The following is a 12547-nucleotide window of genomic DNA, read 5'->3' on the forward strand; positions in this document are numbered from 1 at the left end:
CAGGGTCTTGATCCAGATTAGGGCACTGTACCAAAACCTGCCCCTCCCTTCCCATCAGCTGCTATTTGTCCTTAACGATACCGTTTGCAGTCAAACGTCACATCTGTGTACAAGGAGCTGCTGTGGGGTGGATTTTTTGGCAGGGAAATAGCTAAGGGTCCCATGTGACTATGCTTCTTTCACAACAGAAGCGGCTCGCTTAGGCGTGCTTTTTAAAAAGCATGTTTAATGTAGCAATGTAATTTGGCCACACTACAACACCACTCAGACGAACCATCTGATGTGCATTCATTTACCCTGCAAGCATCCCACGCAAGTGAAAGGATTATGGGGTGGTGGGTGGACCAAGAAACCCAAGAAGGCATGCCATAGGTCAACCCCAACCCCATCCTTTAAATTTTGATGGTGATTCTCCAAGGGACATTTCCTAAGCACAAGTCCCTCCTCCTTTTTTTGTTCCAGTGCTATCAGATGAGTGTTCACCTATGCAATTTGCTTCACTTCCATCTTTTTACAGTGGCCAGCCCTTGATCCCTTCTGCACTGGAGGGATAGGTGAATTAGAGATTTCACACACACAGGATTTTCCCGACTGTATTGAAGGTTTCTCACACCTGTCCTTTCTCCTATTTTAGCATCAACACACACTTTGCAATCAGAGAGAGACCGTATCAATAGGTTCGGCTTTAATTCTTGGCAAACAGAAAACTCTCTAATCGCTTCTGCTTCGACTTTGATCTAGCAAGCTCTTTCAATAAGCTTTGCAGAACATGAGTTGTTCCAATGAGGGAGAGCTCTGCACAAGACTGCAGACATTTTGCATACGTAGATAAAGATAAACTCTACCTAACACATTTTGAAATGTGATTTGAATGAATCACATGTTTCATTAATTTCAGTGGGGCTTAATTGCAGGTGAGCTTCAAGCAGATTGTGTCCAGTGGTTTGTATTATGTGACATACTACCATATTTACCAGGTAAAAACAGAAATCATATAAACATAACTTACTGTGTTTTAACTTACACCACCATTCTAAAAGGGGCTTATAAACACACACCTTGTAGTGTTGCTTCCCTACCAAAAGAGGGCAATGTTGATGTAGGCAAGATAGAAAAATAATGGGAAAATATATAGTAGTATTAATAAGATCCCTAGAGATAGCCTTGCCTTTATTATACACATTCTGGATATAAGGTTATAGGAAATGGGCACCCACAAGAGATAGTTGCCCCCTGGTGAACCTAATTTCCAGCTTCCATTTTTCAAAAAGCAAGTATTTAGACCTCGTAGAACTTGAGATATGATCTCCCCTTAACAGACTGTGTGCCAGTTTCATTTCCCTCCTCGGCAGTTTAAGACAAAATTCATATACAGTAATCCCTTCAAAAATGTCCCTCCCTCACATTTGACACAAGATGCAGTATGTTAAGGATTTTGTGTTTCTAGAATACACACACACACACACACACACACACACACCTCTCACTGGATTCATTTGTATCAATACCCCCATGACTCCATCCTGAACCTATTTTATCTGATATAATCTCAACTGACTTTGACGAAGTTGCCAATGACAACTGTTATATATATCAGGCCTCCAACATTTTGGGGTCTGTGGCCGCATTTGCAATGTGGGCACTGCTGCAAAACGGCTGGCCCGGAAGGCCATGGCAATTCACAAAAACGCCGCTGCGGGGACATGGAGAAAGACTGTGGTTACTACTGCAAGAAAACATCCATTTCACAGAAGGAAAACTGATAAGAGGCTAAGAGGCAAAAGACCTTGGCCCTCCAGAAACTTAGGAGAACACATGGCTGGGATATATGAGCCTCAAAACACAAAGCTACTCATTGGAACCTAACACTGTTCACAATTAAATCTCCCCTAAATCACCTCTAAATAAAATTAAAACCTCACACACATATGCTCATCCTACCTCTCCCAGACCACACCACTAGGCCCCATATCCTCCATTTTTTCTTCTTGTTCCCTACTTTTCTTTTAGCTAGGCACAGATGCACATTTCCTGTCTCCTTATCACTCCTCTAAGTCAACATGCTAATCCTATTTTTTATCTGTCCTCTCTGCTGGACAGAACCTTTCCTTCTCTTCAATGACTGCCTGTTGCTGCAACCATCCGTTGCTCATGGGAAAGGGAAACTACCAGCCACAGTAGATTGGTTTTGTGATTACTACCCCCCGTAGGTTAATGGAGCTTGAATTAGTAGGATCCTCGGGTTGCCAAGATCTTGTTTATTGCATTTGTTTATTCAAAGCGTTATGGAAAAGTTCTGAGTACAGATTGGAATGCCCTCAGGATTGCAATGTAAGAAGACACGACACAAAAGGAAAAAGTGGTGAGTCAGGACGAGGAAAGCAAGCAAATGGGGGCACCTAATTCTTAAACGTTCAAGGTTCTTATCGTGGCCAGCTTGGACTGAAACAGGATGTTCACTGTTCGAAAAGGCTCTGGGGAATAGCTTCCTAGAAGTGATTGTAACACACCTAGAAGCTGCATTTTCCCAACAGTCAAGAGGATCCCCAGCCTGGTTCCAAGTAAAATGCTGTATTTTCCCTCCCACAGGTTAAAAAAAGTTAAGTCCTTTTCAAACTTAGGTACAAGCCTGTCAATGTTATGGTACTTTCAATCTTGTTGTTTTAACGATCTCCCACTGAAACAAAGGAGTATTTAAATATGGCTGGATCATTCCTTTATTTTCCCAGTTCTTCTTTTATACACACGTTGGATAGTCTCCCATGGCACCATTCAATTGCAGAAGTACTTGTATAGCCCTTTAAATAAATCTAAGAAGCAAACCTCCAACCAATCTACTTTCCCCCTACCCTTAGACAGCACTTTGTTTCCATGGATTTTATCTTGACTAGTTTCCAAAACTGTGCTGCTCATCTGTGCCAGAGTGCACATCTCCCCAAAATGTTGAGAGAGGGGAGGGGGAGAGAGGGAGGGAGAACCCACTCCCAAGGACTCACCCTTGTTTTTGACAGCACAAGTGAAATCGACAATGTTCAGCTGGAAGGTTTCCCTATCACCTAACAGTGTATTTACCTGTCCATCCTATGGATAATAGATGTAGCCCCTTGAAGGACTTGCGGAAAGACTGCACTAAGAAAAAATTATGAGATTGGCATGCACTTTGAAAGACTGCACGAGCAAGCGCTCAAGAAGGCTATTCAGCAGTAGCTATGCAATTGGCTGAAATTTGTTTTGAAAGAAAGAAACGTAAAGGCAATTGTCTCTCACCAGATTGATCAGCCTCCTCATGGCATGTTCATGGGAGCAGATACACTCGCAGGGATCAAATCCACCTTCTGCCATGGCTATTCAGATGAAGCTAAAACCGGTCCTTGATAGCGAACACCTAGAAAAGACAAGGGGTTGTGTGTTAGCTACACTTTGTTTTCCTTTTCTTTTCACACAAAGGTTTACCCATTTTCGTTCAGGCTAGAGTCTAAACTTGAATTGAGGCCAGCAATTCAGAATATCCTTTTCCCCTTGTGGGGAAAACTCAAGCTGCACCAGGCAAAAGAAGACTCCCATTGCCAGTTTGAGTTTGAGAGGACAGACCAGGGGAAAATGGGGATCACACTCTGAGCGCATCATTAAAAAATGGATGCGCTTTAAATTTGGCACCTTTTTCTTTTTGAAGATGTCAGCTTCAAAATGCTCCTGATAGATATGGGGCACAAGTCCAGCAAAAGCCAGTCATAGCTAAGGAATACTTAAAACCCATGGAATGGGATCTTTTCGCAATTTAAGTTCCTTGGACCAGAAGGATTTAAAAGCTGCAACTAGCTTTACTCTGAAGTGAGTCCAATTTATTTCAATGTAGTTTACCCGTAGGGACGCGGGTGGCGCTGTGGGTAAAACCTCAGCGCCTAGGATTTGCCGATCACATGGTCGGCGGTTCAAATCCCCGCAGCGGGGTGCGCTCCCGTCCTTCGGTCCCAGCGCCTGCCAAGCTAGCAGTTCGAAAGCACCTCCGGGTGCAAGTAGATAAATAGGGACCGCTTACCAGCGGGAAGGTAAACGGCGTTTCCGTGTGCTGCGCTGGTTCGCCAGATGCAGCTTGTCACGCTGGCCAAGTGACCCGGAAGTGTCTGCGGACAGCGCTGGCTCCCGGCCTCTAGAGTGAGATGAGCGCACAACCCTAGAGTCTGGCAAGACTGGCCCGTACGGGCAGGGGTACCTTTACCTAGTTTACCCGTAAAGAACTATGCTTTGTCTGACGTACCTTATCTCATCCCACCGCTCTTTCGTCATGCACGGCCCAGAAACTTCCTGACTACAATTCAGATAAAGCCAAGGTCCCATTGAAACCAGAAGAACACGTCACAATTAACTTAAACTTCCAGGGCACTTAATCTCTATTAACCTTGGCTGCACAGGGTGGAGCTGCCTTTTGCAAAATTAATCATTTCATTGCCAAACTCCACAGGGACAAAAACAGCGAGGGGGCAGTTCTACAGCTGTTTCCTTATGATGCCTAGAAAAAGTATATTTTTCCTTCTATATTCCACCACCACCCCATGCAAATTTAGATATTGTCCCCTGTAATCCAGGTGGGAAGTAGGATAAATAGAAGACACAGGGGGAAATCACACATTCCAGGGGAAATACAGTTTCCCATAATTCAGAGAGATTCATTGCAAGGGAAAAACCAGTGAGCACGAGTATTTAGTCCAAGCAGGGTGAGGGTTGTCATTCAGTGGTACAGCATGTTCAGAGACCAGACATAGGCCCAACTAGGGGAAAAGTGTGAGAGGTATTGCATTAAGATAATCAGTGGCTAGGGAAGGGGTTGAGTTCATCCTGCCTGCCAATTCACTTCTGCAAACCTCTTCATTCCTGCATAACTATTAATCAACAAACATACACATTAAGGAAATAATGTGTTTGCTGAAGCAATGTGGCTGGTCTATATTTGTAAGCCTACGCAAGAAGTGGAAAGAGAAGCCTCCATGTAACTTATGAAATGTACTGATCACAAGCTCTATCACTATGTGATATATTTCAGTAACGATTTAATAAATGTGTTAAAGGGCACAGGAGCCATTTTAATGATCTGGTGTGCCTCCAAATTAAAATCCAATTCCTTCTGGACTCCCAGTAGTATATCCTCCTCCTGAGCTTTCAGCAAGCAAAAGCATTATCACCTGCTTCGTACCAAAGCAATGAGGAAGTTTACAATGAGGTTTACAACCTCTGATAAACATGGGTAGGTAAACACTCAGCAAGAGAAAGGCGGGTGAGTTTTAATGCATTTTTAATTCCGTGTTTCAAATAAAGTCACATTTTGCACCTTCTCAATTTAATAACTGTATGACATGTTAAAATTGATGTGTCAGAGAGCACACGCTTTCTATTATAAACTTTTCCTACTGAGATTCTCTGAGACCAAATCTGGGAAGATTTGCTTAGATCTGGCATAGAGAACCTGTCATCTGCCAGCTGTTGCTACATTACGACTTCCACCATCCCTAAGAATTGTCCGTGCTGGCTCAGACTCACAGGAGTCAAGTTCCACAGTATCTGGAGGACCACAGTTTCCCCCATCCCTCTCTGAGACTCTACAAAGTTGGGCCCAGGATCCACGGCAGACTTCATATCTGCAGTCTTCTTTGGTGATCACTCATAGCCAAGTAAGATTGTCTTCCATGAACACGGTCTTAACAGTGAGTCCGTAAGTGACTGTGGAGGTGAATTCTGGATCCACACATCCTTCTGCAGTGGGGACATAGGGAGTTGACCATGGTAAGGGTTTGCCAAAGGTGCCTTCCTCTTAGCTAGTTTCTCCCTTTCGTCCTGAGTTCAAGAATCTTCAAAGCCCATGACACCTTTGGTAAAGGCTGTTCTCTAATTGGAGCGCTCGCAGGCCAGTGCTTCCCAGTTGCCAGTGTTTATGCTACATTTTTAAAGATTTGGCTTGAGACAATCTTTAAACCTCTTTAAATCTGTAGTACTGGACTAGACGAATTGGCATTCTGGCACAAGCACACACACAATGTGATACACTAATTGGAACACAGCCTACGGCTATGAATGGAAACCCACCAGAGGCTTGATAAACCTTTGCTTGATGCCCAAGGTGGGTGGGGAGAGATACATAGCGGACAACAATGCACGGTTTCTGGAGCACATTTACACTTGTTCAATTCAGCTCAGTGGGAGTGGGCTGCTGGCAACGGAGTCTATGAGTCCTATCTTTATACCTTCTTCATATAGTCCACACTTGGCACTGTTTCCTAAGCCTCACCAAGCAGATCACATGATAAAACCGTTCCTAGACCTTTATCACTCAGGTAGGGGAATCACTGAAAGGTCCATTATTTTTTATTTTATTTTTTAAAAAAACAGATTTAGAAAAGTAGATGTCAATGGAAGGGTTTTGAAAGGCAGTGAAATTCCCCCATCACCACTAAAATGGTGGAACATTAAATCCTGCTTTCAAAAATTGTACAATACAGATTTTTAGATATGATAATGATGTGCCCTGGCACAAGACCTACCACTTCTCTAATGACCTCTACTTAATTTATTGGAGACAGGTACAATCCCAGATTACTGGCAAGTTTATGTAAGTCAAATTGGATGAGTTTTTTGATGATATAATGTCTTAGTGACAAGCGTTCATGCGGAAGGAGCACAAGTTGCTACTTCGTTTTCAAGATTTCACGTGGGAGTTCATCTGGAAGCATAATGATGCCATATACAGTGGTGCCTCGCAAGACGAAATTAATCCATTCCGCGAACCTCTTCGTCTAGCGGCTTTTTCGTCTTGCGAAGCAACCCTATTAGCGGATTAGCGCTATTAGCGGTTTAGCGGCTATTAAAGGCTTAGCGGCTATTAAAGGCTTAGCGGATTAGCGGCTAAAAGGCTATTAGCGGCTTAGCGGCTTAGAAAAAGGGGAAAGCGGAAAAAAATCGGAACACTTGCAAGACGTTTTCGTCTTGCAAAGCAAGCCCATAGGAAAAATCGTCTTGCGAAGCAGCTCAAAAACGGAAAACCCTTTCGTCTAGTGGGTTTTCCGTCTTGCGAGGCATTCGTCTTGCGGGGTACCACTGTATTACCCCATATGATGGGGCATCCAGGGTGTGGGTGAGGCAGTTCCCCCTGTGTTGCAAAAAGCACGAGTAAATCATATGACCTTCACAACCCTCATAAACATTATAAAAGGACAAGAACACTACTTTCTGGTTGTACCTATTTAATGGGTACAGTTCCTGTATTAATTGGTTTCTAGTACTGCAACTCAGATCTTTTACTGGAACCTACCTGCTAGTTACACCTGTTTGACTGGTGTAACACTATACAGGAACAACAGCAAAGTTCAAATTGGGACGAGGGGGGCAGGAGATGTGAAGCAACGTGGCACTCTTTCTATGATGCAGCAATTAAAATGTACAGGTTTACAAAACCAAAATGTCAAAATTGTGCTTTCTGGGTTGCACGAAAATGTACAAATTTAAAAGAGCCTTTTGTAAAATCACCCATTTCAAAGGTTAATTTTGTGATAAATACCAGTATTAGCAATGGGTGTGATTCAATTCATGTCACTGGCTCACTACTGTACTCTTGCATTGAGTTTACTTACAGAAAAATTGTTTACTTAATCTTTATTATATTTTTAGCTGCCATATGTTAATGCCCAGGTGACATATGGTAAAAATAGTTAGAAGCAATCCAACGTCATCAGTACAAGTATTAATAAGTAAAATGGACTTAAATTTGTGCAATGGAACTTTACCTTCCTTTTCTCTACACTGCTGACCTCTGCACACCTCCAAAATCTGCTATAGCCGCCAATCCTCAGGCACAGGTTTTGAGCTGAAAGGAAAAAGAAGGTGAAGTCCCACTGCAGAAGTCTGTTCTATTTCCACCGAGTCTGCATTGGATACAACCCTATATCTGTTTTATTTACTAATTGTTAAATACAGTATTAAGGGATGCGGGTGGCTCTGTGGGTTAAACCAGAGAGCCTAGGACTTGCCGATCAGAAGGTCGGCGGTTCGAATCCCCGCGACGGGTGAGCTCCCGTTGTTGTGTCCCTGCTCCTGCCAACCTAGCAGTTCAAAAGCACGTCAAAGTGCAAGTAGATAAATAGGTACCGCTCTGGCAGGAAGGTAAACGCCGTTTCCATGCGCTGCTCTGGTTCGCCAGAAGCAGCTTAGTCATGCTGGCCGCATGACCCGGAAGCTGTACGCCGGCTTCAACGGCAAGTAAAGTGAGATGAGTGCCGCAACCCCAGAGTCAACCACAACTGGACCTAATGGTCAGGGGTCCCTTTACCTTTAAATACAGTATAATTGACTAAAAATACTAGTCTAGCAATTGTTAAGCTATGGGGTTCTTTAAAAATTATTCCGTAAGTAAATACTTCTTTGCACAGTGAAGTTTGTCATTTTTATGGGCCAATTCACAAAAACCTGTCAGACGAGTTGGTGGCATTTTGAGAAATGCCCAGTTCTACGTCTCACTATGACAATTTGCTCATTTTGAGTGGCTGCTGAAGCGTGCACAAATCTAAAGCTCCCACCACATTATCAGTAAATCACTGAAGTTTCAAATGCAAATGGACAATAACTAAGGCAAGTCCAGTATCCTATATATTTACTAGCTTGCACTGTGCAATCATAAATAGATTCCTAAATGCCATGTAAAAATGTGTGTGCAGCGGGAAAGACCCACACCCTTTGAGACATTTTCAGACTACATTTTAGCTGCTACTATCAAGCTGCCTCTTCTACCTTTATGAGGCAAATTTGAATACCTATAGCCAAAAAGTTCATTTTGGTCTCCATGTTTCACAGGGAAAAGTGAAAAGTGAGAGGTTGGGTCCAAATTAAGTCAGTTGAATTTGGGTTCCATTGAAATCAACTGGAAAAATTATGACCAAGTAAAACTAAATTAGAGCACTGATGGATTGGATCCAGATTAAGAGCTTTCTAGGACTTGCATCAACTATTCTTCCATGTCTTGTGGGAGTACAGTGGTACCTTGGGTTACATACGCTTTAGGTTACAGACTCCGCTAACCCAGAAATAGTACCTCAGGTTAAGAACTTTGCTTCAGGATGAGAACAGAAATCGTGCGGTGGCAGCGGCGCGGCAGCAGCGGGAGGCCCCATTAGCTAAAGTGGTGCTTCAGGTTAAGAATGGACCTCCGGAACGAATTAAGTACGTTACCAGAGGTACCACTGTACTACAGTGGTGTCTCACAAGACGAAATTAATCCGTTCCGCGATTCTCTTCGTCTAGCGGTTTTTTCGTCTTGCGAAGCAACCCTATTAGCGAATTAGCGGATTAGCGCTATTAGCGGTTTAGCGGCCATTAAAGGCTTAGCGGCTATTAAAGGCTTAGCAGATTAGCGGCTAAAAGGCTATTAGGGGCTTAGAAAAAGGGGGGAAAGCGCAAAAAATCGGAACACTCGCAAGACGTTTTCGTCTTGCAAAGCAAGCCCATAGGGAAAATCGTCTTGCGAAGCAGCTCAAAAACGGAAAACCCTTTCGTCTAGTGGGTTTTCCGTCTTGTGAGGCATTCATCTTGTGGGGCACCACTGTATAAGAATTATGAGACCCTAATACAGTGGTGGGGGACCTCTGACCTCACCTACCTATCAAAATGACCTGCCAGAACTGGAAGGGGGGGAGATAAGGCTCTGGCCTGCCAGCTACAAGAGGTTCCTCACCCCTGCATTAACAAGTGATGTAATATGGGAGGGACCAAGTGAGAACCAACCTTTCAGGTAGCTGTAGGAGGGGCACATTTGATTACAGCCCAGTGAAACTATCCATAAACATGGATTTCCCAGGCCCAGCACAAAACATTTTGCTTCCAAGGACAGAGCAACAAACGCCTCCCCTCACCACGACAATACCCAAGGCTGGTCTTCACGCAATGAGGCAGAAAATGGCTCCCCACTTTCATGACAGTAAAAACACAATTTAATGATGCACAAAATCGGTTGACTAATAATAATAAATAATAATAATAAATTTTATTTATACCCTGCCCTCCCTGGCCAGAGCCTGGCTCAGGGCAGCTAACACCAATAAAATTTCGGCTACGAGATTCAACTAGAGAATTGGGAAAAACTGTGGAGAGTGAATATAAAGTTCACTGCATGTGTGTTACTAAGGGAAAATATGATGAAGATGCTATTCAGATGGTACATGACACCTGTAAAATTAGCTAAGATGTACAAAACAGACAACAAATGCTGGAAATGCAGACAAAAAGAAGGAACGTTCTATCATCTATGGTGGGAGTGTACGAAAGTTAAAGGCTTCTGGGATGAAATTTACAATGAAATCAAAAAAATACTAAGCTATACCTTCGTAAAGAAACCTGAAGCTTTTTTATTAGGATTGATGGGAAAAGACATCAAAAGAGAGGATTGTAAAATCTTCCAGTATGCGGTAACGGCAGCTAGAATTGTGGTAGCGCAGAAGTGGAAACAGGAAGAAAGCCCAACGATAGCAGAGTGGAGACTAAAACTGATTGAATATGCTGAGCTGGATAAATTAACAGGGAAAATTAGATATATTAAGGATCAAAAGTTTATTAATGACTGGGGGAAATTTGTGGGATATCTGGAGAACAAATGTTTTGTAAACACAACGCTAGTGGGATTTAAAGAGGCACTGTAAAGCATTAAGAGGTACTGCTTATTGGATATAATGTATGAAGGGAGGTATAAATGGCAGTATGAACGATTGGAATGTGCTATAAAGAAACAAATACGAATGAATGTCAACGACGCTGAAGGAAGTCTAAAATGTATGAGATGTATGCAATACGAATATAATGTACATATATGGAATACTAATAAAATTTTAAAATGCAAAAAAATAAAAATAAAAAAAAAATAACACCAATAAAATTTCAGTAAAAACATAGCAAGAAAAAAAAAAACAATTTAAAATACAGGTTAAAATGCAATTTAAAAGGCAGCCTCATTTTAAAAGTCAAAACCGTAAGGGGAGGGAAACATAAAGGTCAGTATGAGTCCAAACCAAAGGCCAGGCGGAACAGCTCTGTCTTGCAGGCCCTGCGGAAACATGTCAAGTCCCGCAAAGCCCTAGTCTCTTGTGACAGAGCGTTCCACCAAGTCGGGGCCAGTACTGAAAAGGCCCTGGCCCTAGTTGAGACCAACCTAACCACCTTGTGACTTGGGACCTCCAAAATGTTGTCATTTTTGGACCTTAAGGTCCTTTGTGGGGCATACCAGGAGAGGCGGTCCCGTAGGTATGTAGGTCCTAGGCCACATAGAGCTTTAAAGGTCAAAACATCTTACTCTTTCCAATGGTAGTGCGAGCCCTGCTAATGCAAACCCCACTTTGGGACGTCCATTGTCCAAGTTTGCTTCAGAGTGCCATCGGTACAACTGATTTGAAGTGCGTAGCCCACGTCTCAACTCCTTATGTTAGTCAGAACTCTTACTACTTTGATGGGCCTGAATCCCAACTTGTTTTGGAGAAATTAAGAAGAAGAGTTTGGCTTTGATATCCCGCTTTATCACTACCCGAAGGAGTCTCACAGCGGCTAACGTTCTCCTTTCCCTTCCTCCCCCACAACAAACACTCTGTGAGTGAGTGGGGCTGAGAGACTTCAGAGAATTGTGACTAGCCCAAGGTCACCCAGCAGCTGCATGTGGAGGAGCGGAGACGCGAACCCGGTTCCACAGATTATGAGTCTACCGCTCTTAACCACTACACCACATTGGCTGTATTACATTCAGCCCAATCTTCAGAAAATATTTTAACATCAAATCATTTTTCAAAGTGTAGCGACACAATCATCTTCCCTGGTAGGCTGCCATGTACAGAATTAACAGGCCAGTTCTAAATATGTGCAGGGTTATCATGGAAGTGCTTAGGATGGGACGTATCAGCAACGCAATGTACCAAAACACAATGTTCCGCCAGGACTGCAAACATAATTGCACTAGTGCCGGCAAAAAGGCAGATTTGATGGGTGCTGTCCGGGTAAATAAGAAGCACTTGTTTCCCCCCAGACAACTACCATTTATCAAGGAGACCAAGGATGTTCTCTGAATTCTGAGAAGTTCAGCTTGCAAGTGTGTGTGTATATGTTCTGATCTAATGTGTAATCTCCTACATGTCAAAATATTTTAATGCTCTTAAAAATAACAGACAGTCAATCCTATACATATTGCACTCAGAAGTAAGTTTTATTTAGGTCAGTGGGACTTAATTCTCAAGCAAGTGTGTATAGGATTGCGGACTAAATCTAAGACACACACCATCCGATCAAGTTTACTTTTACTTTACTGCTTTTAACTCAGTGGCTATGTGAATCACACAAAGAGGCATCGTGCACAGAAAGGGGCTGTGAGATCCTTCCACTAGTCCTACCCTTGAGGTCATGAAGGAGGCAGAGATGTTCAGAGATGTTCCAAATATTTTCATACTTCCTACCTTCATGGAACACTTTTCATATGGGCTAGTTTTCAGAGAATACTCTGACTGTCACAAAACTCCTGGACATTTCAGAGGATTCT

At 42.9% G+C, this 12547-nt stretch overlaps 1 protein-coding gene across 5 annotated transcripts in view; it reads right to left on the reverse strand.

Annotated features, from left to right (window-relative positions):
* Positions 1-12547, reverse strand: part of SMIM14 (small integral membrane protein 14) — a 34847-nt gene that overhangs the window by 12573 nt on the left and 9727 nt on the right. For 2 of the 5 annotated variants that reach the window (XM_081209185.1, XM_081209184.1), the window contains 2 exons: positions 7773-7852; positions 3268-3385 (listed from right to left, as the gene is read on the reverse strand). In XM_081209185.1, the coding sequence (XP_081065311.1) occupies positions 3268-3342 (75 nt within the window). In that variant the 5' untranslated portion in view covers positions 3343-3385; positions 7773-7852. Of the gene's footprint in view, positions 1-3267; positions 3386-7772; positions 7853-12547 lie in introns of those variants that run through there. The other 3 variants (XM_081209182.1, XM_081209186.1, XM_081209183.1) reach the window with 3 other exon arrangements.

The sequence above is a fragment of the Podarcis bocagei genome (assembly GCF_964188305.1).
Source record: "Podarcis bocagei genome assembly, chromosome: 9".
Lineage (NCBI taxonomy): Eukaryota > Metazoa > Chordata > Lepidosauria > Squamata > Lacertidae > Podarcis > Podarcis bocagei.